Source organism: Scleropages formosus, chromosome 19 (assembly GCF_900964775.1).
Source record: "Scleropages formosus chromosome 19, fSclFor1.1, whole genome shotgun sequence".
NCBI classification, from domain to species: domain Eukaryota; kingdom Metazoa; phylum Chordata; class Actinopteri; order Osteoglossiformes; family Osteoglossidae; genus Scleropages; species Scleropages formosus.
In genome coordinates, this window is record NC_041824.1 from 1,825,541 (window position 1) to 1,848,180 (window position 22,640).

Genomic DNA, 22,640 nt, shown 5'->3' on the forward strand with positions numbered 1-22,640 from the left:
ATCAATGCAAAGCAGTGTGCCTTAATTTGACCCACATGGGCGCAGTGTCTCGGCCTTATGAAGTGCAGAGGCGTACGATGCAAAAAGATAAGCTAACAAGATCCCTTTGACCCTTAACTCAATCCAAAGTCAACCCAACCCAGAATTCCTGGAGTAGTAAGGGCTCTGGCTGAAGAAGTCCTAGATTTGGGCCGGAGCTGTTTGGCAGCGACGGGCACACGCAGAATTCTGAAATGAGCTCGACTGGTCGATAGAGTGGCTGGTACGGTCTTTGGCGAGCAGTCGTGGCTTGTTTTAATTAAGTTAAAAGGATTCATTCCATTGATGCCACGATTTTTCAGGGAAGGGAGATGGGGATGGGATTTCCTTCCTTCCTTCCTTCCTTCCTTCCTTCCTTCCTTCCTTCCTTCCTTCCTTCCTTCCTTCCTTCCTTCCTTCCTTCCTGGAGAGATTAGTGTAAAAGAATACAGTAGCACAGACAGAGTAGCGCTACTGTCTCACTTGGGTAGTGCGAGAGAACGTGAGTTCGATCCCCACTCAGTCTGTGTGGAGTTTGCATGTTCTCCTCCAGGTGCTCTGGTTTCCTCCCACACTCCAAAGACATGCTGTTAAGCTTTCCCATAGTGTGTGAGTGACAGAGAGAGAGTGTGTGTGTTCCACTGATGTATGGATGAGTGACCCAATGTAAGTAGTGTACTAGCAGTGTAAGTCACTGCGGTGAATAAGGTGTGTGGGCTCATAACCCTACATAGAGTTAATTGGAAGTTGCTTTGAAGAGAAGTGTCTGCTAAATAAATAAACATAAAAGAAATTAAGCATAAAAAGAGTTAAAAAATGTGAAACTGCCTTCTGTGCATAATGATTTCTGAGTGTAAGCCGAGGGAGTTGTCTGCGTCTCTTTGTTCTCGTCAGAGGTATAAAGAGGGCAATGACACTTTTTAAGGTCTGGCAAAATGTGATTTTCTACACATACAGTATAATAAATACATAGCAGACAGTTATGAGTACTTTAGCTATTATAAAATAAGTTGCGCTGACGGTGAAGCATTTTATGTGAGTGAAGTCTGGTGAAAGATGAAATACTTTTGTGTAAAATGTTATCTTAAAGTTGACAAGTTTTCAATGTTCTCCTCAACACATTCCTCATGTAGCCAGTATGCAGCATGTTTGCATTTCTATTTAAATTGTATTTAGGCAACACGCTTATGTATGATGAACACACACAGAAGGGCACACGGAGAGACAGACAGGATTTAATGATTGCTATTTTTTCTTATAGCGCAGTTTATAGATCATGCTTATGTCTAAGATGTTTTCAGAAAAACAGCGATATTCTAAGAACCGGAGGTCTTCTGGCACGATTATATTTTTGTGACTCTTTGTTTTAGCATCCTGTTACTGCGCACTCTGTACGTGTGTGTGAGTGTGTGTGTGTGTGTGTGTGTGTGTGTGTGTGTGTGTGTGTGTGTGTGTGTGTGTGCGCGCGCGCGCAGAGTCATCTGAGCATGAGTCGTGTTCAGAATGCATACTGAGCCCCCATTGCCCTATCAAAGGGTGGGGGGAGAGAGAGAGAGAGAGAGAGAGAGAGAGAGAGAGAGAGAGAGAGAGAGAAAGAGAGAGAGAGAGAGAGAGAGAGAGAGAGAGAGAATAGTTGTCGCTGACTGGCTCTCACTCCACCAGAGGAATATGTCACTCCAACAGCCACCTGCATGCAAAACCTCTTTCCCTTTTCGCCTTAGCCACACCAAAAGGAAAACATATGGCTGAGAATCGTTTCTTTAGCCAGGCATCCCGCATTGCTTTACCGACGCATTAATATTCAGGACTCCTGGCGTAAGGGGCGCAGATGAGTGACGGTCTAATTGATGTGCACACGCACACAGCATGGAATTCCAATGAGTGCTTTTCGTGCCGCGGGCTTCTGGGAGATTCCGGGGCCCATCGGGACGGTTGAAGCCATGGAAAGAAACGGTTAGACGAAGGCAACTTGAATAGAAGCTGTTGAAGGTGTTCGCTGGATGATCCTCAGGGCCAAGCGCTGGTACCTACAGTATGCTCGTGCTGCACGCTGCGAAGAAGGTTTCTCTTTTTCTCCTGAAAGCTGACATTCCCACGACTGCTGTCTGGGCTGTAAAAATATTTTGAGCTCCTTTTAAACCATTAACAGCCGAGTATGAAAGCTGAAGTAGTCAGCTCTGGAATTTAATCGCTCCACGCTAGTGCCCAGGTGCAATAACACGCTAAGAGCCACGCACGAGGACACGTGTGACGTGGCCTTCGTGCCGCTGCGCTCAGCTGTGTTTCCTGTCCGAACGACGGCCGCACGAGCAGTCGGTCGCGTGGCAATCCAGCCTGAGCAACGTTTTCTCGAAGTTTTCCGTAATATCGAAGGAATGTTTTCTTTGCTTGGAGTGAAATATGTTCCTGATGGAAGGCAGCGTCTTGCAGTCGTCTCGGCGTGTGGACTTTCAGCAGCCCTCTGAAATGTGGGACCGACTCGCCTGAATGAAGTCGACCCGTGTCGCTGATGCTTATGTCGTCTCCATCACCGCCGCTTCCTTTGTAGGAATATGATTCACCGCATCCTGAACAGGGGCGGCAGCACATTTCCCAGAATGCACCTCTCCAGGCACGTTCCCAGAGAGACATGCCTTTGCTGTGGATGCCTCTGCCTTGCGGCTCTTCCGTTTGGGAAGAACTAATTGCGGCGAAATCGAGGACCGTCATCCACTCCTACGTGCCAAGGCTAAACGGTCAGATGTTCTTAACTGGTGTGATCACGTGATCTTCGTGTTACCCCTTCAAACTGGGAGATTTTGTGGCAGCTGTTGTAATATGAGTTGGATGAGGATCTGTTTGTTCCTCTCAAAGGTGGTGGGAAACATCAAGTTTCCCTACCTGTCGCAGTATCGGGGCCCCTGCAGTGTATCGTGCTGGTACGTTGCACACTGACGCTGTGTGTAAGCGGGCCGTTCTATCCTGTATGTGTTGCATACATGTCATTTTATAATTATTCACCGCTTAGGTAAGGAGGGCAGCGTGAAAGAAGGAATTTTTGAGAGTTTGGGTTAGACGGAATCCACCAGGTCTAGGGTCACTTCTGCTTTGGTACCGTAGAGCAAGGTATTTATCTTACATGACCCCGGTGAACCATTCAACTGAATAATAATGGGTAAAAGTGCGGTGATGAATAAGAGGAGCTCTCTCACTCCTCCCAGGGTGCTACGGCAAGGCATGAAAGTGGTGGCTCCAGGCGTAGCTGAGCTGTGATGAAACAACAGCAAGCCTCAGCGGTCTCTTTCCACAGGCGCCGGCTGCGTTGCTATGGCATCATGGAAAATCCGTGGGTGAATGCGTTAACTTCGCCAAAGCCGGTACCGGCCCAGGCATCCCAGTGTGAGAAACAGGCTCGTGTGAAAACTACATTCTGAACACTGGCTCAGGAACATTTGTGTGGTAACCAGAGGTAACACAAGGATGTCATCTGCCGTGCTTCGACAAACAAGTCCCGCGCCATTGCCAGGCCTTGGAATTAAAGGGTTCAGACTGAAGTACAATTTCTGAGAAATCCTTCTTTCCTCTCCAGGTTTCAGTTCAAATGGTCAAAAAGTCTGTGGCCTGTAGACTTTTCTGTCGAGCATTATCTGTCAAGCTTCATTTCAGGAGCCTGGCATAACCGGTAGGTGTCCGTGGGCAGGGCATCAGTTTACCAAGGACTCGCGAGCGGGACAAAGTGACAGTCAGAAGCCTGCATGTGAGCGTGGGGTCGCTCTCGGACCCCTGTCCCGCCGCAGTTCTGGCCTACGGCTGTAATATCTGCGGTTCCATTGCGGTGCTTTGTTGGTCTAGCCTTGCCCTGCGGCGGGGCTACATGGTGCTGGACAGCTCCCAGCCCCCCCCCCCCCCCGACGTTGCGTGCCACGGTACAGATCTCTCTTGAGCGGAGAGGCATCCGGCTTAATATCCCGGTAACCCCCGGCTCAGCTCGGTCCGGTCAGGAATGTGCTCCTGGTGCCAAAACCCGCAGCTTGAGGCTCCTTGGCCACGCCGGCTGCCTCGGCTACGTTGGCCTCCTGTCCCTTTCTCCCCCCCACGCAGCTTCACCATCCATTATCAAAGAACGACAAGGTGACAACCAGCACGCTCACACTCTGCTTCGGGTCGGTACAGCGCAGTGGTGATACTGTTGCAGCGTTACACTTTGTGACAAACTACACTCGACGTCATCATGTCCCGCTGCTCCAAGGATGCCGACTGCTGATTGATGATGGCGCAACCCTCTCTTGGCCCTGGATCCTCGGTGCAGCCTGCTCCAAACCTAACATTGACTTGTTTTGCTTCTGCTCAGGCCTTCTCAGGAAATTAAACAGCAGGCCACTTCTTTAAATTATTTAAATAGCCTTGCGCATATTTTTACTCAGCGCGACGTTTATACAGCTGGATGTTTTTGATAAAACGGCTCAGGTTGAGAGTCCTGCTCAAGGGTGTGGCAGCAGGTCCCCTCCTTGCATTTGAACCCACAACCTTTAAGGTCCATGACCTCAGACTCAGGCTCTTGTACGGTTCTGTATCTGCTTTCCCTCTGCTGGTGGTCCAGCATCCAACCTGGAGCACGAAGGGACCTGCGGCTCTTCTTTGGTCTGGAATTTCTCGAATGAAACCTTCAGCTGCTTCAGATGAGAGGTGTGTAAAATTGTGCGCAAGTCACTTTAAATTAAAAGCTTTAGAGGAAAATATGATCTAAAATACTGACACTGTTGAGTTAGGAAAAATTGCAAGTGCCCAGTGAAGATCTCAGGTGCGAAGCTCAGCTTTCAGGAGGACTGTGCTGAGAGTTGAGTCAGGGCGAACATGGAAACCCCACACATACTGAGCTGGAGTACAACCTACGTCCAAACATAGGTGACACAGCGAGTAGCGTTGCTGTCTCACAGCATCTAGGTGGTGCGAGAAGACGTGGGTTTGATCCCCACTCAGTCTGTGTGGAGTTTGCATGTTCTCCCCGTGTCTGTGTGGTTTTCCTCTGGGTGCTCTAGTTTCCTCCCACAGTCCAAAGGCACGCTGTTCAGGTTCCCCCATAGTATGTGAGTGACAGAGAGAGTGTGTGTGTGTTCCACTGATGTATGGATGAGTGACTCATTGTAAGTAGTGTATCTAGCAGTGTAAGTCACCGCGGTGAATAAGGTGTGTGGGCTCATAACACTACACAGAGTTCATTGGAAGTCGCTTTGGAGAAAAGTGTCTGATAAATAAATAAATGTAAACAGCCCAGGCAGTGTGAGGCAGCAGCGCTATGCCACTGTGCCGCATACTGTGAAATGAAGACCCATGCAGCAAAGATACAGCTTGTGCGAATGAGCCACCAAGGACCCCATGGAAGTGGGACCCTCTACGGCAATGATGCCGTGCGCTTGACCGTGGTTCAGCCATTGTCCTTACGGTCTCCCGGGTCTCCCTGACGAGTGGCTCCATCATTTCAGCGAGAGCGCTCGCGTTTCCACGTGCTGCCCCTTCGCACCTCTGCCCTGCGGGGAGGACGCTTTAATCAATTTCTATTCCATCTCAATTTAAAGAAAGCCTCAGGCAGTAGGGATGGGGATAGCGGGTAGTGTGTGCATGCACGTGTGTGTGTGTGTGTGTGTGTGTTAGAGGGGTGCTGGGGTTTCATCCTCTTCTCCTTCTCGCTGGAGACATCAGGAGAGTCTGTGGGATGCTGCGTGTTAATAAGCTAATTAGACGGTGCGATGAACGCAGCGCTGTGGCGCCCAGCTGTAACTGGCCACTCGGGCTCTTTAATGACTGATACACATGCTGCGTAATTGAGTGCGTCGCTGCCCCCGGGGGGGGTGTGCAGAGGAGGGGGGGCAGGCTTGTTAAGAAATTAGTGATTTATGTTCCTGTTTACCAGCATAGCTCCTCGTGTGCAATGGAGACCTCAGCACGCGCACACACTCACACACACACACACACACACACACTCACACACTTCTGAAATAGGCAGGACATTTCAGATTCCTTTCAGGCCAGGGCCTTATTTGTTTACGCTGGGTTGGAGCTACACACATAAAGCCACACTCAGCATCCCGTTTATAGTGAACCACACACATAAAAACATCACACACACTCGTGTTGTTACGTGGAACAGAGGACGCGGGGAAGGTTGGACCCAAGTGCGGGAGAGGTCATCTGAACCCGAGGGATCAGGCGAGTCCTCGTTGTCGGGGACGGGCGAAGAGTCGGCCAATCGGCGGTCAGAGTGAGAAGGAAGATTCGTAAACGAAGTCCAAGGGCGAATGGTCAGAAGCCGGGAACGAGGAACAGGAGCCAGGGATGACGAAGACCAGGACATAAGCGCAAGGAGGACGGTTGTCTCAGTGAGATTCCGCGACCTGGTGAGTCGGCACGACTCCTTTTATATCCCGCTGTCCTGATTCACAACAGGTGCGGTCGTTTGGATCGAGGGCGTGGGCGTGCCACGTGTACACTGTTCACACATTTATACTCGGCACAAAGACGCACTCACAGCCATGAACCGTGTTCTGTTGATGTGACTTGCTGGCGATGCTGTGAGCATAATGTGGACCCTCCGCCCTCCCGCTGGATCACTACAGGTGTTCTACCATCTCTTTTCACGCAGTATTCCTAATTTCTGTGACGCGGACAAGTCCGAAACCCGTCCCGCTCAGTTGTGAATCTCTGGAAATATCTGAAATTTTGGCACCATTAGTGTGTATTCCATTGGGGGTGCAGTGGTGCAGTGGGTTGGACCGGGTCCTGCTCTCCAGTGGGTCTGGGGTTTGAGTCCCGCTTGGGGTGCCTTGCGACGGACTGGCGTCCCGTCCTGGGTGTGTCCCCTTCCCCCTCCGGCCTTACGCCCTGTGTTGCCGGGTAGGCTCCGGTTCCCCGCGACCCCGTATGGGACAAGCGGTTCTGAAAAGGTGTGTGTGTGTGTGTGTGTGTGTGTGTGTGTGTGTGTGTAGTGTGTATTCCTAGTGCTGTTTTCTTCGCTGGGTGTGTGTGGATGTTATGGGTGTTATGGTGCCATGCAGAACTGCCGCGTTTCTCATTTCGATGATGGGAACGGTTGAAAGTTTGACACAATGCCCTGTTTGTCCTGCGCGACCGAGGAAGGAAGGCGAGGGCCGATGGGACTCGAGCGAAGCAGATCATGTCACAAGCCTTTTGCAGATGAGATGTTCAAAGTGATGGCAAACCGATGTTGTGTTCATGTAGCCTGTGGTGCTCACCCCACCCCCGAAAAACCGAAACGATGAAGACGTGACACGTACACGTGACAGTAGACGTCCACCAACTGACCTATTGTTCAAGCCATTGATTTTCTTTAAGTGGTCAATGATAGTGTCCACGGTACAAATAAGCCCTATAGCCAGGTGACCCAACCCTGGCCTCTGAAATGCCAACTGGGAGCCACATGCACAGTTGTGCGGGTGTTGGTGCTGGGAAGTTGGGGAGGGACCATTAACACCAGCATGTTTATCTGCCTCCTTGACAAGGAAAAGCGTTTGGCCTCGAGAGCAGAACGGGCGGCCGATTAATTGTGCCTATTAATGTCCCCCGACGTGTTCAATTCAAAGTGTCTTTATCTCACTCTCGCCGCGTCCCCGTCTCCCTGCCGGCAGCCCGTCGAGTGACTCCCCTCTGCAGGAAGCGCCTTCAATATTTAATTCGTGAGGCGGTACAAAGGAAGGCGCTGGAGCCGTGGACAAAATCAGCGCCGGGGGTAATCCTACCCGCGGAGCGGCTCTCGGTGGGGAGGCACTCTGTCGGTTGCAGGAATTGTTTCTGCTGCTTCTTACCCCGGAACATTACAACGTGCTTTATGAATTTCCCCGGCCGTCGCTCCGTCCTGCTGTGAGATCGTGCCGCAGCCGGGCGAAAACGAGCGATTCCACGGGAGCCTCGAACTGCAGAGCTCACCGGTGTCCGCGGCAGGACAGCTTCACGTGTAGCGCGAAGCGGACGCACGCGTGATTGAAAATGTAATGGCTATCGATTTCAGGGTTCACTTCTCGGCTCTTTGTCTTGCCACTCGGCTGCTGAGCGAGAACGGGCTTCTTCAGAACCTTGGCAGGGGGACTATGAGCTTTTTGTGACTTTCACAACGTGACACTGCTCTCTGCGTGAAATGTGCCCTGGGCACCTGTGAGTGATATATGTTGTCCTTGCGCACGCGCGCCGGTGTGTGTGTGTGCGTGTGTGTGCGTGTGTGTGGAAGGCCCACTAGTCCTGCTAAATCAGCATTTCTCCCCAGACTTGGTGCCGATGGCCCTTGGCTGCCGTCGCCCTGGAAATGGCAAGTATCTCCAGCCGCTATTTTTACAGCTCCTGCACCGCAGCGAATCACACGCTCTTATCTTGCGTGACATGTGACGCGGCTCAGCGGCGCAGGTATCGGTTACCGTGAAACTGCGGAGATGTGCCGAGTGCCTCGGACGGCTCGGCCTTTGCGGGTCTCGCAGATGGAGGAGAAAGGGCTGCCGGTGACACAATGAGCGCAGAATGGAATGAGAAATCCTCCGCGGTCACATGCTTACCACGTGTCGGAACTCGCTGGACTGACACCGATACGTCCGCAAATCAAATTAAATGACGCTGAAGTCAAGCCTTTTAACACATTTCCCTGCCATCAGATTCTTTTGCGAAATGTTATTCATTATCCATGTTTTTACGGTTCAGGTGAGGTACGTGAGCGCTGGATCCAACAGCAGCTTTTGTCCAGTTCATCCTCTGGATCAGAAGTCCATTCCCCTGACCACAACATTCCCTGCATGTCCCCGATATGATATCCGCTATTGCGGTGCCCATCAGTCGTGAGGTAAATAATGGAGAACCATCTGGGGCTGTGGTCAGACCGTCTGACTAAGTACCTGACCGCAAACCCTTTTTAAGTTTCACGTTATGAGGACAAAGATGAGGTCAGCGCGGACGGGACTGGAGACCTGCCTGCTGTTTCTTTCTCTGCCAGGGCAGCGTTACCACAAAGGAAATGAGCTCCTTTCTATTTTAATGTGCAATAAAGGACTGAATGGATAATGCGGGACGGAGAAGCCCGAGACACGGCTTGCGCTTCACGTGGGTAACCGGGGCGTCCGGTAGGGGGCATCGCAGAAGGGAGGTGGCTCACAAGGACCCGTCGGTATAGCTGTTTACGTACCTGTGCACCTTCTTGTTCACCTTATACCAGTCCATTTACCGGTTCGTTTACCCGTTCACCTACCTGTTTACCACGTACCAGTTCATTTACCCGTTCACCTACCCATTTGTATACCTGTTCACACGCCCATACACTTACCTGTCAGCATTAGTCTCTTCCTCTACTTCTATAAATGCCGGCGCAGAAAAAAGGCAGTTTGTTCATCTGCAGAGATTGTTGTTGGCGTACGTTGTGCGGTTACATGCGTATGTCGTACCACTGAAGCAAAACAGAATGAGATCCCGACACACTGCAGATGGGATAATTACAGGCTCAGACCTCCTGCAAATGCCCCCTTTTGTTTACAGCGAAACAGTCGGCTCTGACAGCTCTTCGTCGCTCCGCCGCATGGAAAACACCTCCGTCAAAGGCTTATGTTTTCATGCTTTTCTCAGCTGGGGTTTTGTTGGGTGAGGTACCGTGCTTGGGGCGTCAAGTACAAAGGGCGGCTCAAGTGCAAATTGTGACAAAGTCAGGTGTCGACTTGATTCATCGGGTTTGGGGTTAGAGGGGCCATCCGAGTTGGTGTCGGCGCTTAATGAAGGGACACGACGACCTTGTCTTCATGCACAGCACTGTCACCTGTCACCTGCAGCGTGGCACCTGTCCCGGAACAGGTGGTCACGCGATCGTGTGTGGATGAACCCGCGATCAGCAGCACAGACCCCTGCTCTCCACTCTGTAGTTCCAGGAAGAAACCCCCAGGTCGTTGGCTGGTGGCTAATTTTTGTCACACACACACACACTCACACTGATGATCTCTTATGAACATTGATGATCCGAGTTTCTGTGTTCAGCAGCAGTTTAAAGGCAATGGTTTGGAAACCAGCAGATTCTGGACCTCGGGGTCACAGTCACAGGTGTTAAGACTCCACCGGTGGAAAGGCATGATGAAGTAAGAGGAATGATAAGCACAAACACACCCAAACACACAAGTACAGTTATGTGTTTATTTACCACGATGAGGACTTGATATCGACTCGGGGCAGTAAATTACGAACCACACGCCCTAAAAAGTGAAAAAGAAAAATCAAAGTTTATCGTGGTGAAAAGTTTTTGTGCTTTTAGGGTTTCCTAAAGCCAGTTCACTTGATTAAAAGCTTTGTTCTCATGGCCACCCCACGAGGTGTGTATTTTAAGGCTTTTTCCCTCAGAAAAATCCCCACAGTGTTAACGAAACATGTACACACACACACACACACACACACACACACACACACACACACACACACACACACACACACACTCTGTGCTCTGGCTTGCTTCCAAAGTCGATGACAAAGAGACACGTAGCTACACCACATGCCTCGATACCACGCTCAGGGAGATGCTTCACTCATCCTTCCCCAGTTCTTTATCATTTCTTCTCTTCGTCTGCCTGCTTCATTTTCCCTGCAATGACATCCGATGGTGGTTTGAGGCTGGGATGCGAGGCGTTACATTTCCATGTGCCCTCCCGCCCGGTTCCCCGCTCTGCCGTGAGGTCCTTTTGTTCTCCATGTGTAGCACTGTGTCGCCGTTTCGTCTGCAGCTTTTTTTACCACGTCCCTGTAGCAGCCGCTGATGTTACTGTGTCACAACGTGACTCTGTCCTTGAGCAATATGTGCCTGAGATCAGAGTCACAGTTCCCCTTCCCGTACATGGATGGATGGATGGATGGATGGATGGATGGATGGATGGATGGATCCTTGTTCCGGAAACAAAACTTAATTTTTAATTGTCAAAAGGACAATTTCATACTGTATAAGAAGCACTGTAGGCAACCCTGAGTAACAGCATTATTACAGCAATACAGCAAGTGCGTCTGAAGTGAAGGGGATGAAACAACATGCGGAAGAATAATGAAAGGGAAAGGGAAACATGGCAAAGCCTGCTGGGACGTCCCCTGACGAAGAGCTTGCTCACAGTGGGTGGGAGCGACCACCGAATCAGCCATCTCCACTTTCAATCTCAAATCCAATTACCCTGGTCCGCCTAGATCGCCTCCCAGAGCATCTTGACTTCCTCCTGCCTTCCACGCAGCAAATTATTGCTTTTTCCGGAGAGATCGGGAACAGTAGCTGGTAGATAAACTTTAGGAGGGTGGCACACATTAGGAGGATGCGGTGGTTTTAGTAAAGGTGTTTCCTTCAATGTGTGAGAGCGTATGTGTGTGTGTTTGTGACTCGGAGAATGTATGACCATCAGTTATTAGTCGAGCATAAACAAGATCGACAGTTATTCCCACCTAGAGCTGTGTCACACACGGCCTCCCGAGAACATCCCGGCTTTTGGAATGTGCTGCGAGACTAGAGGCCCTCCAGTATTATAGGAAATATCCATTTTGCCGCACTGGTGCGAAATTAGTTAATTCTAGTAAATGTCCATTAACCCCTTGGTTTATGCACAACGAGATTGTTCTTGTTTCCATTCTTCACTTTTCTTATTAGAATTAATTGATTGTAGCCACGGGGGGGCGGTGGCTCAGTGGGTTGGACTGGGTCCTGCTCTCTGGTGGGTCTGGGGTTTAAGGCCTGCTTGGGGTGCCTTGTGATGGCCTGTTGTCCTGTCCTGGGTGTGTCCTCTCTCACTCCAGCCCTACGCCTTCTGTTGCCAGGTTAGGCTCTGGTTCACCGCGACCCCTCTTGGGACAAGCGACTTCAGCCAGTGTGTGCGCGTGGATTGTAGCGGTAGCTATAACTCACTACAATCCTGTCCAGGACATGTGGGAGGAACCTGACTGGGTTGTTTTTGTGTTTTAGGGACAAAGCATAAGTGTTCTTGTCAGCCTTGTCCCGTCCGTCGATCCAGATGTAGAGCTAAATCAAGACGCTGGAGAAAGTGGGGTTCTGTAGGAAGTGTGGGGGTTTTTCTGGCAGGGGACTTGGCACAGCAGGTTCAGCGAGAAACAAAAATGCAGTCTGGTGACAGATTTCATAATGATTTTTGAGTCTTTTTCATCTGTTGTCAGCATCCTGCTTAGAGTTGTGGTGGACTGGCAGCAAGTGGGGGGAAGGGGGGTTACAGTCCACTCCAGTGCCAAGTGTGGAACAGGATTCAGAGGTGGGCTCTATACCCTGCATTTAGCATAAATCCACATAATACAGGGAAACATGATAGTTCCTTTGGAAAGAAGCACACTGACTAGCTGTCGCCTCAGACCGTTTCCAAAGATCGGTGGCATAAAGAGTTCCAGAATTCCGTCCAATAAAGGGCTCTTTAATTGCTGGACCCCGGAACCCCGACCCCTTGCTGTCCCCACACCAGAATATCCCACCAACTGAAGGGCTTCACAGAGATATGGAAATAGCAGAGAAACCAGACACAGTGAGATGTAAAGAACAAATGTGATAAAAGTGACCAAAGACATTTTGATAGTCATTAGAGATAAAAGATATTAACTTATTCATAAGAGATAAGAGGTAAAATATATTCATATGAATGAAGGATATTAAGCTGTTGTCTGCTTCAACGCTCTATTTCTGTCTGTTAGATGACTTTATAAAGCACCCCCCCAACACACACACACGCACGCACACACACACACACACATTTCTGATGGTCTCGGCCCCTCAAGTAAAGGTCAGACTCCTCATTGGTATCACCTTGGTGGGGTTGCTTGTCACTCAACGCAAGCTGTGTCACCGCTGCCACGTCTGATTGAGAAAGGAGCACTTCGGCCCATTTCTGCAGGAGTGGCAGATTATTGGCTGTTGCTAGGAGACAGCGATGCCTCTGGGACAGCTTATACAAGTGGATTTGTGCCCTCCGCCAGCTTTCATTGATCTACCTCTGTCGTACACTCCTACGTTTTTCCAGCCTGCTCCTTGCCTCCCCCCCACAGCAGCAAACTCTTGCCTGTTGACCTCTGGAGGGACTGACAAGTAGGGGCGAATTCCATTACATACCCCACCCGTTGTTACACCCTGTCCCACAGACGGGCAATGCCATGTTCTGGAAGCTAACAAAGTTAAATCAACTCCTCAGATACCAGAGACTATTAAATAATACTCATCGGAAATCAAAAAAAAAAATCCGACAGTCACACAAACACACACACACATTGAAGTGTACAGACAGATAATGCAAAAAAAAGAAATCTTAACATTTGCGCTAAGTACCTCGATAACAATGTAGAATGTAAAAATTCTTTAATGGGTTATTCTTTGATTCTTCGGCCTTGTATGTTTATATGAAGAAAACGCGCTGCATTGTAAATGAAGACAAATGGATTTATGGTCTGTATGGATACAGAGAGACAACACATATTGTGTGCTGCATCCTAATTTCAGTTACATGACGTATGTCCTGCTTTCCTTTCTGTTTCTCCACAACTATTTGTGTGGTGTGTCTTAATCGAGCCGTTTGCCAAGCGGGGACTGAAAGAGATCTCCTCTGAGACTAGATCACAGCACATTCTGGAGACCTAGAGGGAGCGTTTAAGTACTGGAGGAATCGTATCGGCACTCGGTCAATGGCCTTGCCTACAACATCCTACAGCCTTTTCAACTTCATCTCTTTCATGTGGCAAAATATTTCAGAGGCACCATGTTAGTTCCACCCTCTCCAAGCAGACGTTGCAAAGTAGCATCACTAATTGCCCACTAATACTAGCATTTCCTACCTCTAGTATTAATTTGGACCCGAGAGGGTTAATACGTCAAACGCTGGTGTTTGTTGTGTCAAAAAAGCCAAGACCAAAGTTCCTTCACAGCTATGTGTCCGTATGAAAGACAAGGACAATCGAAAGGTTTTACTCCCTGTTACCTGTCAACAGCAGGGGGGTGCGGTGGCGCAGTGGGTTTGACTGCAGTCCTGCTCTCCAGTGGGTCTGGGGTTCGAGTCCCGCTTGGGGTGCCTTGCGACGGACTGGCATCCCGTCCTGGGTGTGTCCCCTTCCCCCTCCGGACTTACGCCCTGTGTTGCCGGGTAGGCTCCCGTGACCCCGTATGGGACAAGCAGTTCTGAAAATGTGTGTGTGTGTACCTGTCAACAAATTTGCCATAGTGGCTTCCCCCTTTGACCACTTTTCAAACTTTTTCACAGTCTAATGCGGTTTCAGCAAAACTGTTGTTGCTGGAATGACAAAAATGCGAGTGTTACCCCAGCTGTGACACAAGGCTGAGCCATTCGAGTATTGACGGTGGTTGAGGCATGTAGTGCTGTCATATAGCATAGTGAGGGAAAATAAACTTCTGTGGAATTACCGGATCAAATGATGTCTGGACCTTCAGCTGCATAGTCACATCACCTTGTGAACAGTCAAAACTCTTAATCAGGGTGTCATGTGGGGACTTGGAAATACACAACGATGCCTTGAGTTCACCACTGACAAACACAGTTCACCTTGGCTCAGAAACGGACCGAAAACCCCAAAGACTCAAATGGCTCGTCCTATAGTGCCATATGAGTTGGAGAATGAGGTGGTACCACACAAGGTGATTGCTTAACTAGACCACCTGAACAGGAAAAGAACACATGTGGTGGGGAAACGTTACACATATATATCCCACTGAGATATGGAGAAACACAAACTGCTGACAAAGTGTTCTGTAGACAGGCTCAGGAATGCTCTGCCGACAGGTGAAGAAATGTTCTACATCAGCTCTGTATCCTCGCCCCAAGCTATCGGAAACCTTGTGGTATTCCAGAAAGCTTTCGTATCAAACTTCTCAACTTTCATCCCTGCCTCACCTAAACAGGAATGCTTTCATTGCATTTAAAAAGGCCCCTAATTTATCACATTACGTCGTGTTCCTCATGGATTTTTTCACTGCATGATCCCCCCTCATGGAGACATGAACGGCAGTGACTAGACCTTTTTGCCCCCCTTGTATTTGTAAGCCTTGGCTGTGGTTTGGACTTTTCTCAATGTCCCTCTGATTTCCAGTAATTGCTGTGTCCTGTTTTTCTTTCCACCCCTCCACAAAGCGGACGGAGAGAGCACTGACATCTCCCGTAAAGGAGTCCCCGGAGGGAGGGAGCCAGGAGTGGAAGCCCCACGCCGGGCCCCCACTGCCCGTCCACCCCCGAGAGTTGTGGTCACAGATTCGGGCCACATCGCTGCTGCCAGCCTGCAAGTTCTCGCCATCGTCCTCTTCCTTTGGGTGCCGGGACAGCTGTGGACCCTCCTTTGAGGAGGAAGATCCCCGTTCACCCTCCACCCCTCGGCGGTCACATCTGTCCTCTCCTTTTAGGTGGACAGTTCAGAAATGGACTGGACAGGGGGTGCGTTTAGGTGCAGGCCCATGTGTCCGTGGGCGATTTTCTCAGAATGGACTTTGGTCATTTTACCTTGCTGCTTTCCTAGAACTGCTCTCGTTGGCCAGGAATCTGGTGGCACCATTTGCCGATTTTCTCCAGGCTGATAATGGTCCCATTCGCTATTTGCCCTCAGGCTGCCGATACCCTGTCTTATAAGGCATGGGACTGCACTTCTTTCACTTGCCCCGCTCAGCTAACCTGCCCCACACTGCCGCGCTCCTGCCCTACCCTGCCTCCAGTATTCCCGCTACACAGCGTCCCTGTCTGCATGTCCTCCCAAGAACCTGTGTCATTACACATATTAGAAGCCCTTAAGAATCCTCACGATAGCGTTCAAGAATAGTCACTCCAAGACAATTCATCTCTGGCACAACCGGCGCGTCGCCCACTTGCCCTTGCTGGTGGCGGCAATCTCACGTACACGTGGCGATACACAGACCTACTGATACCTGAGTCATTTCTGTTTCTAGACTTAATGTGAACTGCTTTTGCATCCACGTCCGTTAGCTTTCACACATCTCCAGTGGAATAAGCTGTAGCTGGGATGCCTCTGGGTTGCCGTTACAACTAGGCTGAGAAATTCCTCGTCGAAGGCTTTGAGGGCCTGACGAAAGTCGTGTAGACACCCTGGGGAAGAGAAGGTGCCATGAGAACTGCTGGAGCTCTGAAACCCTGGTCAGCAATGAGGAGCAGTGAGGAATGTTGGGGAGAAGCAGGGGAGACTGGGAGAAGTAACAGATAGGAGTACCTGGTGTTGGAAGTTTGGGCAGTTTGGGCTTTCCTTCGAGAAAGGCCTCCCAAGATGCTCAGCTCATGAGCATACACTTCCCAAGCTCAACCCTGTCTCTGCACCTGAGATTGCAGCACACACCTGAACCAAGATGCACAACAATTTGGTATTTTTCTATGAGGGAAGGGTTTGAGTCTCCACTCGCTGTTGTGCAGAACAAATTTGGGGCGGTGGGCCATGTCTCCAGCTCCGTGGTATAGGACTGGCGGCAGTGGGGAAAAGGAAGAGGACTGGCAGGAACATGACTCACTGAAGCCCCCATCAGCACCCTAGCATGCAGCGATCTCAAATGACAGCTGGCAACATTTCAACATTTGTGAGTTTTGGAAAAATTGAACTTGAAAACAAATAACAATAAATCATCAGCTTTTGAAGGTTATGGCTAACTTTAGGTCAGAGGTCTTCATACTTATCACACATCTATTATATTTCCTTGATATTTCTGTTTTGTTTCTGTCGATGCTATTCCTAATGTTATTATACTGTTGTTTTATAAATCACACTTATGCATGAAGATACGTGTTTATATTTCTGCAGATGGAGGTGAGAGACAGGACTTTCTGGAAAAGTTATATGAAATATGAAAACGTGTGTTCTTAACTTGCCATGGAAAGATTGTTCAGATCTGCCCATTCCTAGAGCCCCTCCAGCTGGACGACCCCCCCCCCCCCCACCCCCCAGCCCTCCGGGGACAAATCTAGCTCAGCTAGATGTGATTATTGGATGCATCAGTTTCCTTTCATTTATATCTGTTTTATCTGTTGTGTCTGTGTATCTCTCTGCTTGCTGCTTTCTTCATTACTGCACAAAAAAAGCCTGTTCTGTTCGTCAGGAGTGACTTTGCCCTATAAAGTACGAGACAGTGGGCCTTTGTGTATTATTGTATATACATATGCATATATGAAAACACTGGGAGACCAGGGTTTGACCGGTGGTTTTTAAGCACTATATTTAAAAGAAGTTAAGCATGAATTATCTGATACCTTTAGAGTTGGGCAAGGGCTGGGGCCTAGGTGGGGCCATACAAATACTTTATTGTCAAGCATGTGTCCATCAGTCACACCTCATTTATCCACCCTCATTTCCTGTTTATTCACAACCGCATCCTTAATCAGCACGCCATGGATGCACAAACACTTATAGCATGTGTAAAAATGTACATATTTTACAGCACTCACATTTACCTCCCTCTGTTTCGTTTTTAATACTGAATGTATGTGTGCATCGTGTTCAGGTGAGGTTTTTTAAGTGTAAGCTCTGTGTTTTTCTTGTTGTTGTTGTTGTTGTCCTGAACCGTAACACCGTTTGCGAAACATGTTGGTGTGCTACTACACGGGGAGAGGTAGACGAGGACGTGTTAAGGGAGGACACTGTACCGGGCCAGGCGCACACACACACACAAAGAGCATTTTGAGTGTTGCGAGTGACAGAATGAGTGACAGGCCCATCATACTCTGCCATGCACAGACCCCCCCAGCGCTCAGCTGTGATCTGCACCACTTTCAGTTGAACATGAAACACAGCTTTGGAGAGAACTGCTGAACTCCGCTCCCCCGCCTCCCTACTTGCCACTGGACTTTTATTTAGGCCAGCAGTTTGGACAACAGCAACATCGTAAGATATCAGAGCACATTCACCGCATCACGGTGACAGAGCGCATATCGAGGAGCTCTAAGAGTGAACCTCATTTACCGTCCGAGCGCCGACTTGCATCTCTCTGGGAAACGGGGGTGGAACACGATTACGAACCTTCCAAAAAAAGAAAAATCAATGGAAAATAACAGTGGATGAGCAGCACTGATGCCAAGGTTATATAACAGTTTACTGTACTTATTAAAACAATAAAAGGAATGCTTTTGGAATCCTCTGAAAAAGTTTTTCATTCGACCGTATCTGTCAAACACCGCCTCTTATTTTGAGGCTCTTGCTTCTGTAAGACTCAGCTAAGATGTGGGACAACACAAAGCATAGCGGACGCGCTTGGGCTTGGAATACGAAGGTTTCCGGTTCAACCCCCTCGTCCCACTATCGCTCTGGTACCCTTGATCAAGCTGCTTTACCGTGCATCGCTCCGGTTAGAACATCCAAATGCATTACCTGGTCAAATACTCCAAGTCAGTTTGGATAAAAGTGTCAGCTGAGCAACAGAATATTAATAATCTGTCCTATTTGCATATGCAATTTTGATAAAACTCACACAACCCGTTCCTGCGGAGGGGTCCTTCTTGAAGGCTGCTGTTGAGGAGCCTAATTGGCCCATAGCCATATGTTGCTCAGTGTCCAGTTTGCATTCACAAGAAGCCTAGTGTCACAGTTCTTTAAAAAGCCTCACCCTCACTCTGCTGACCATGTGGTGGACAAGCAGGAGTATTTTTGGTCCTCGAGCTTAATGGATGAATTGCATTTATTTCTAGTTGTTGACATTTGAATAAAAATGGCCACTCGATGGCCACAGATGTAACTGGTGTCTTTTGTCTTTGCTCCTAGCTTCTGTTGTTTGAACTTTTTTGTTTGTTACTTTTCTTTTGTTGTGGGGGGGTGCGGTGGCGCAGTGGGTTGGACCGGCTCCTGCTCTCCAGTGGCTCTGGGGTTCGAGTCCCGCTTGGGGTGCCTTGCGACGGACTGGCATCCCGTCCTGGGTGCGTCCCCTCTCCCTCTGGCGTTGTGCCCTGCGTTGCCGGGTGGGCTCCGGTTCCCCGTGACCCCGTCTGAGACAAGCGGTTCAGAAAATGTGTGTGTGTGTGTGTGTGTGTGTTTTGTTGTCCTCTGCGCACATTTCCATGGGAATTAATTAAAGCAACTGCGAACGCGCAATATTTTGCGGCTGCATAATGTCGTTCCTCTAAAAATACCACGCCGCTTCCGGCTCGGCTGTAAATAAACTGGCTCTCCACCTCTCCTGCCTCCTTCTGATGCTGTGAATGCACCTTGCATTCATGTTTTCATGCTGGCTTTAAAGTAACTGCAAACAAAAAATATCTAAATATGTGTTACTGAAATTTCTCCCCCCTGTACCCTTGGGGAATTTTCCACACAAACTCCAAATTTGGGCAGAGGCTCCACCGTGCACTGGGTGATCCCAGACTAGCAGCTCGTGTAGTTGTGAAGAAAGGTGTGTGGGGGGCTGGGGGGTCCGCCCTGTGGCCTGCTGGACAGCGAACAGATGGTTAACAGAGCTCATGGTGCGTCGTGCATCTGGGCGTCACGCCTGCGCCGTGGGACGCTGGAGTGATCGACAAGCCGTTGGCAAAGCTCAGCAGGGAGGGGCTAACATGTCTCACACTTCAGGCTGCAGTGAGAACCTGACTTTACCCCTGAACCCCAGCCGTGCTGCGTGTCGAGCCGATCGTGCACCGGAGGAGTGTCGTGCATTGCTGTGGCATCGGTGTCAAGTGCCATCAACACTGGTGCCACCACCGTGCTTCTTTGACATTTAGAGGCATTTCCGTGCTTCATCTCCTTGTAAGGACGAATGAAGCCTGAGAGCCCTTGCCAGCTTCATACGTGGCTTCGTTCAAGCAGGGCTGGCACGGGTGGCAGAGGTTATAGGTTTCAGAAAAGGGGACTGAGTGCCATGAGGAACAGCCTATTCCTTCATGGCGAGGACCAAGGTGGGGAAGGGAATCGTGCGCTAGCCTCAATCCCCCTGGCCGCATGGGGGCTACGTTGCAAAGTTCACCTCCGATTTGGCAATATGGAAAGAGGAATGAGGTGGTGAACCAGAAGCAGGGACACACCCCTGAGGACTGGCTCACGTACACTCCCAGGTGGCACCATGGCACTCGCTGTCGTCGGTGTGTTACTGCACAAGGACAGGTGTTCAAATGTCCACTCATTTCCTGAAATGGTGGGCAGCCAGGAGCAGGAGGTAAGTGGGGGGCTGATGGGCGACCCCTCGCTGCTGACCTGAACCATGGTGTTAAAACAGCTTCATCAAGGCCACCCACACTCGCGTTATTTCACCAACCCTTGTGGAACTGTGCAACATATACTCGTTGTAAATATGCTTGAAGGTGGCTGCGGAGAAGTGGAAATCAAATTTTGATAATGACATTACAGATACAATCACACATACAGTGCCTGTTGTCATCCAATTACCCCCTGGCCCCCCACCAACACCACCAGCTCTACATAGACTAATACAATTATGATGTGCTGTTTACTTGCAATGCCAGCAATTTTAAATCTTGCATGATCTGTAAGTCTTGCTGAAATTTAGAGCAGCAGTTCTCCTGCTATGAGGGGAACTTGAAACCTTCTGGTCATAAGTAGCTTATCTACACCAGTGCCCTTGGTGCAGTAACTATCGTCTGGGACGAAATGACACAAGCGAACATATGGTCTTCTGGTTCTCACCTCGGCTCCTGCTTTGTCCCACAATATCATATCCCGGGGTTTCTGACCCATTTCTGGACCCGGGATGCCGGACTCCCTCCGACTGCACCTTTTCTTGTTGTGTGGGCCAGTTCTGAGAGACCAACACCCAAGGTGACCAGTTTTGGTGAACTCAGTCGGGTCGCTGACTGCCACACCCTGCTGAATGTCAGTATGTGGTTGAGCTCAGAGACGTTTCTCATTTGCACCTCATGGCAATAGCAGAGTGTCAATGTTCTCCAGAAATACACACGAGTGTGTTGTTTGTGCCTGTGTGCCTGCGTGGGGTCACTGGGTTTGCTTGTGCAGAACCAGTCACAAGTTTGAGTACACCTGGGCAACCTTGGCAATGCCTCTGTGGGTCAAATTGCACAGAGGAGTCAATGTAACAACAACAAAACAAAAAAACTCATGGGTCCTACATCTTTATGAAATTGCTGCAGAGGAACCACAAGACATGTTAACTGATTTCCTGATCAAACTTACTGTATTAACTGAATACCTCATGGGAAAAAATAGTTTCCAATAAGTTTACTGAAAGTTTTTACTGATACTTCTCTCATGTCATGTTCAGAAGATCCCTGCCGAAGCTGAGATGCAATTTGTCAGGTTTTTTTACATTTCTGAAGGAGGCCTGATCAGAAGGTGAATGCTGTGTAACCTGCCCTGATGTCAGGCTTGGACATGGGGTGCCCACCCTGTCCATACAGCCCCTAGGCCCCTAACTGAGGAGATCCCACTGAATCTTGTCACTGCACCTTGTCCCTGGTCCCCTGTCCCCAGTAGTCTGCTTCCTGGCTGGGGCTGGTTCGTTACAGCCATTGCTCAGCAGTAACGTTCCAGAAATAGAGGATCTTCCTCCAAATGGGGTCTTCTTCAGCCAGCTATTCCTGGTACCACGGGCTGTCCACGGTCAAGCTGCAGCACAAATGTAGCCATGGATAGGAAGCAGTTCCACAACCTGAGTGAAGAGGATACGTGTTTCCTGTTGAAAGATGAAAGAAGAAAGAATAGCAGGAAAAACACAACACATCAGAATTAAAATTCTAGTTTTTCCATGAACATTTTGCACTTTAACACAGAAAATGCAGGACCTTGATAGTCTACCACGAGTCTCCATGAGCAGGTAAATTGGTCCATCGGTCCAAGGTAAGTCAGGAAGAGTCTATGTGAAAATGCATGGAGACTCTCCCTCTAATCCCATAGGAATCCAGCGAGACGGTGTTCTTCTGACTGAATGGAGAGGTGAAAGGACTCTACCCACCTGCAGGCACTGGATAGGACCCCTGCCCCCTTTGAACATATGCTTCCAAGTGGTGTGTTGAACCTGTTTCATGTGATGCTTACAGTGTGTGTCAAAGGTCATGTGATACATCATTAAATATGTATGTTATACCCCAGTAGCAGGGCTGTGTGTTGGTTTGTGCACATCTCCAGTTTTAGAAGCCAACGGAAATGGGAATTACTATGAGATGACCTCAAACCGAACAAAGGATCAAAATGTCAAACCAAGACCCAAATGCAGCATTATTCCAAAAATACAAAATTTCCACATATAGCGAAGACTTTCGGAAGGGTCTTTTCGGACTTCACTGGGGTTTAATATAAATCTGGATTGATTTATTGCACTACAATACTGAATACTGTAGTACGGTAAAGTACTATTTCCAGTCGGTTCTGAAAGAAGGAATTCAACTGGATGTTTATGTCTATCCGATGCACGTTCACCTGGTTTACCATCTCACCTCTGTGCTCTCCTTTTCTGTGGGTGGGGTTCTGCGTTGTTAATGTTCCATTTGTGCCAAATCTGCAGATGGAGTAAAATCTCTCGACTAAATGTCAGCATCCCACACACGTGACCACCAGCACCCCACCACCCCGGGGATCTCTTTAGAGACAAATGCCACTCTTAGAACTGTTTTGAGAGTCGGCAGGGATGGAGTTCTGCTCCCCTCCTCTTGCTGCACTGCTGCCACCCTGTCGCTGCTGTCCCTTGAACACCCAGGCAAGGTCGGTCA

General features: G+C 49.3%; 1 protein-coding gene across 2 annotated transcripts in view; it reads left to right on the forward strand.

Moving 5' to 3' along the window:
- Positions 1 to 18,692, forward strand: part of gpc5b (glypican 5b) — a 92,007-nt gene extending 73,315 nt beyond the window's left edge. For both annotated transcript variants that reach the window (XM_018741195.2, XM_029246173.1), the window contains one exon: positions 15,126 to 18,692. In XM_018741195.2, the coding sequence (XP_018596711.2) occupies positions 15,126 to 15,331 (206 nt within the window). In that variant the 3' untranslated portion in view covers positions 15,332 to 18,692. The remainder of the gene's footprint in view (positions 1 to 15,125) is intronic.
- Positions 18,693 to 22,640: the final 3,948 nt, after the last annotated feature.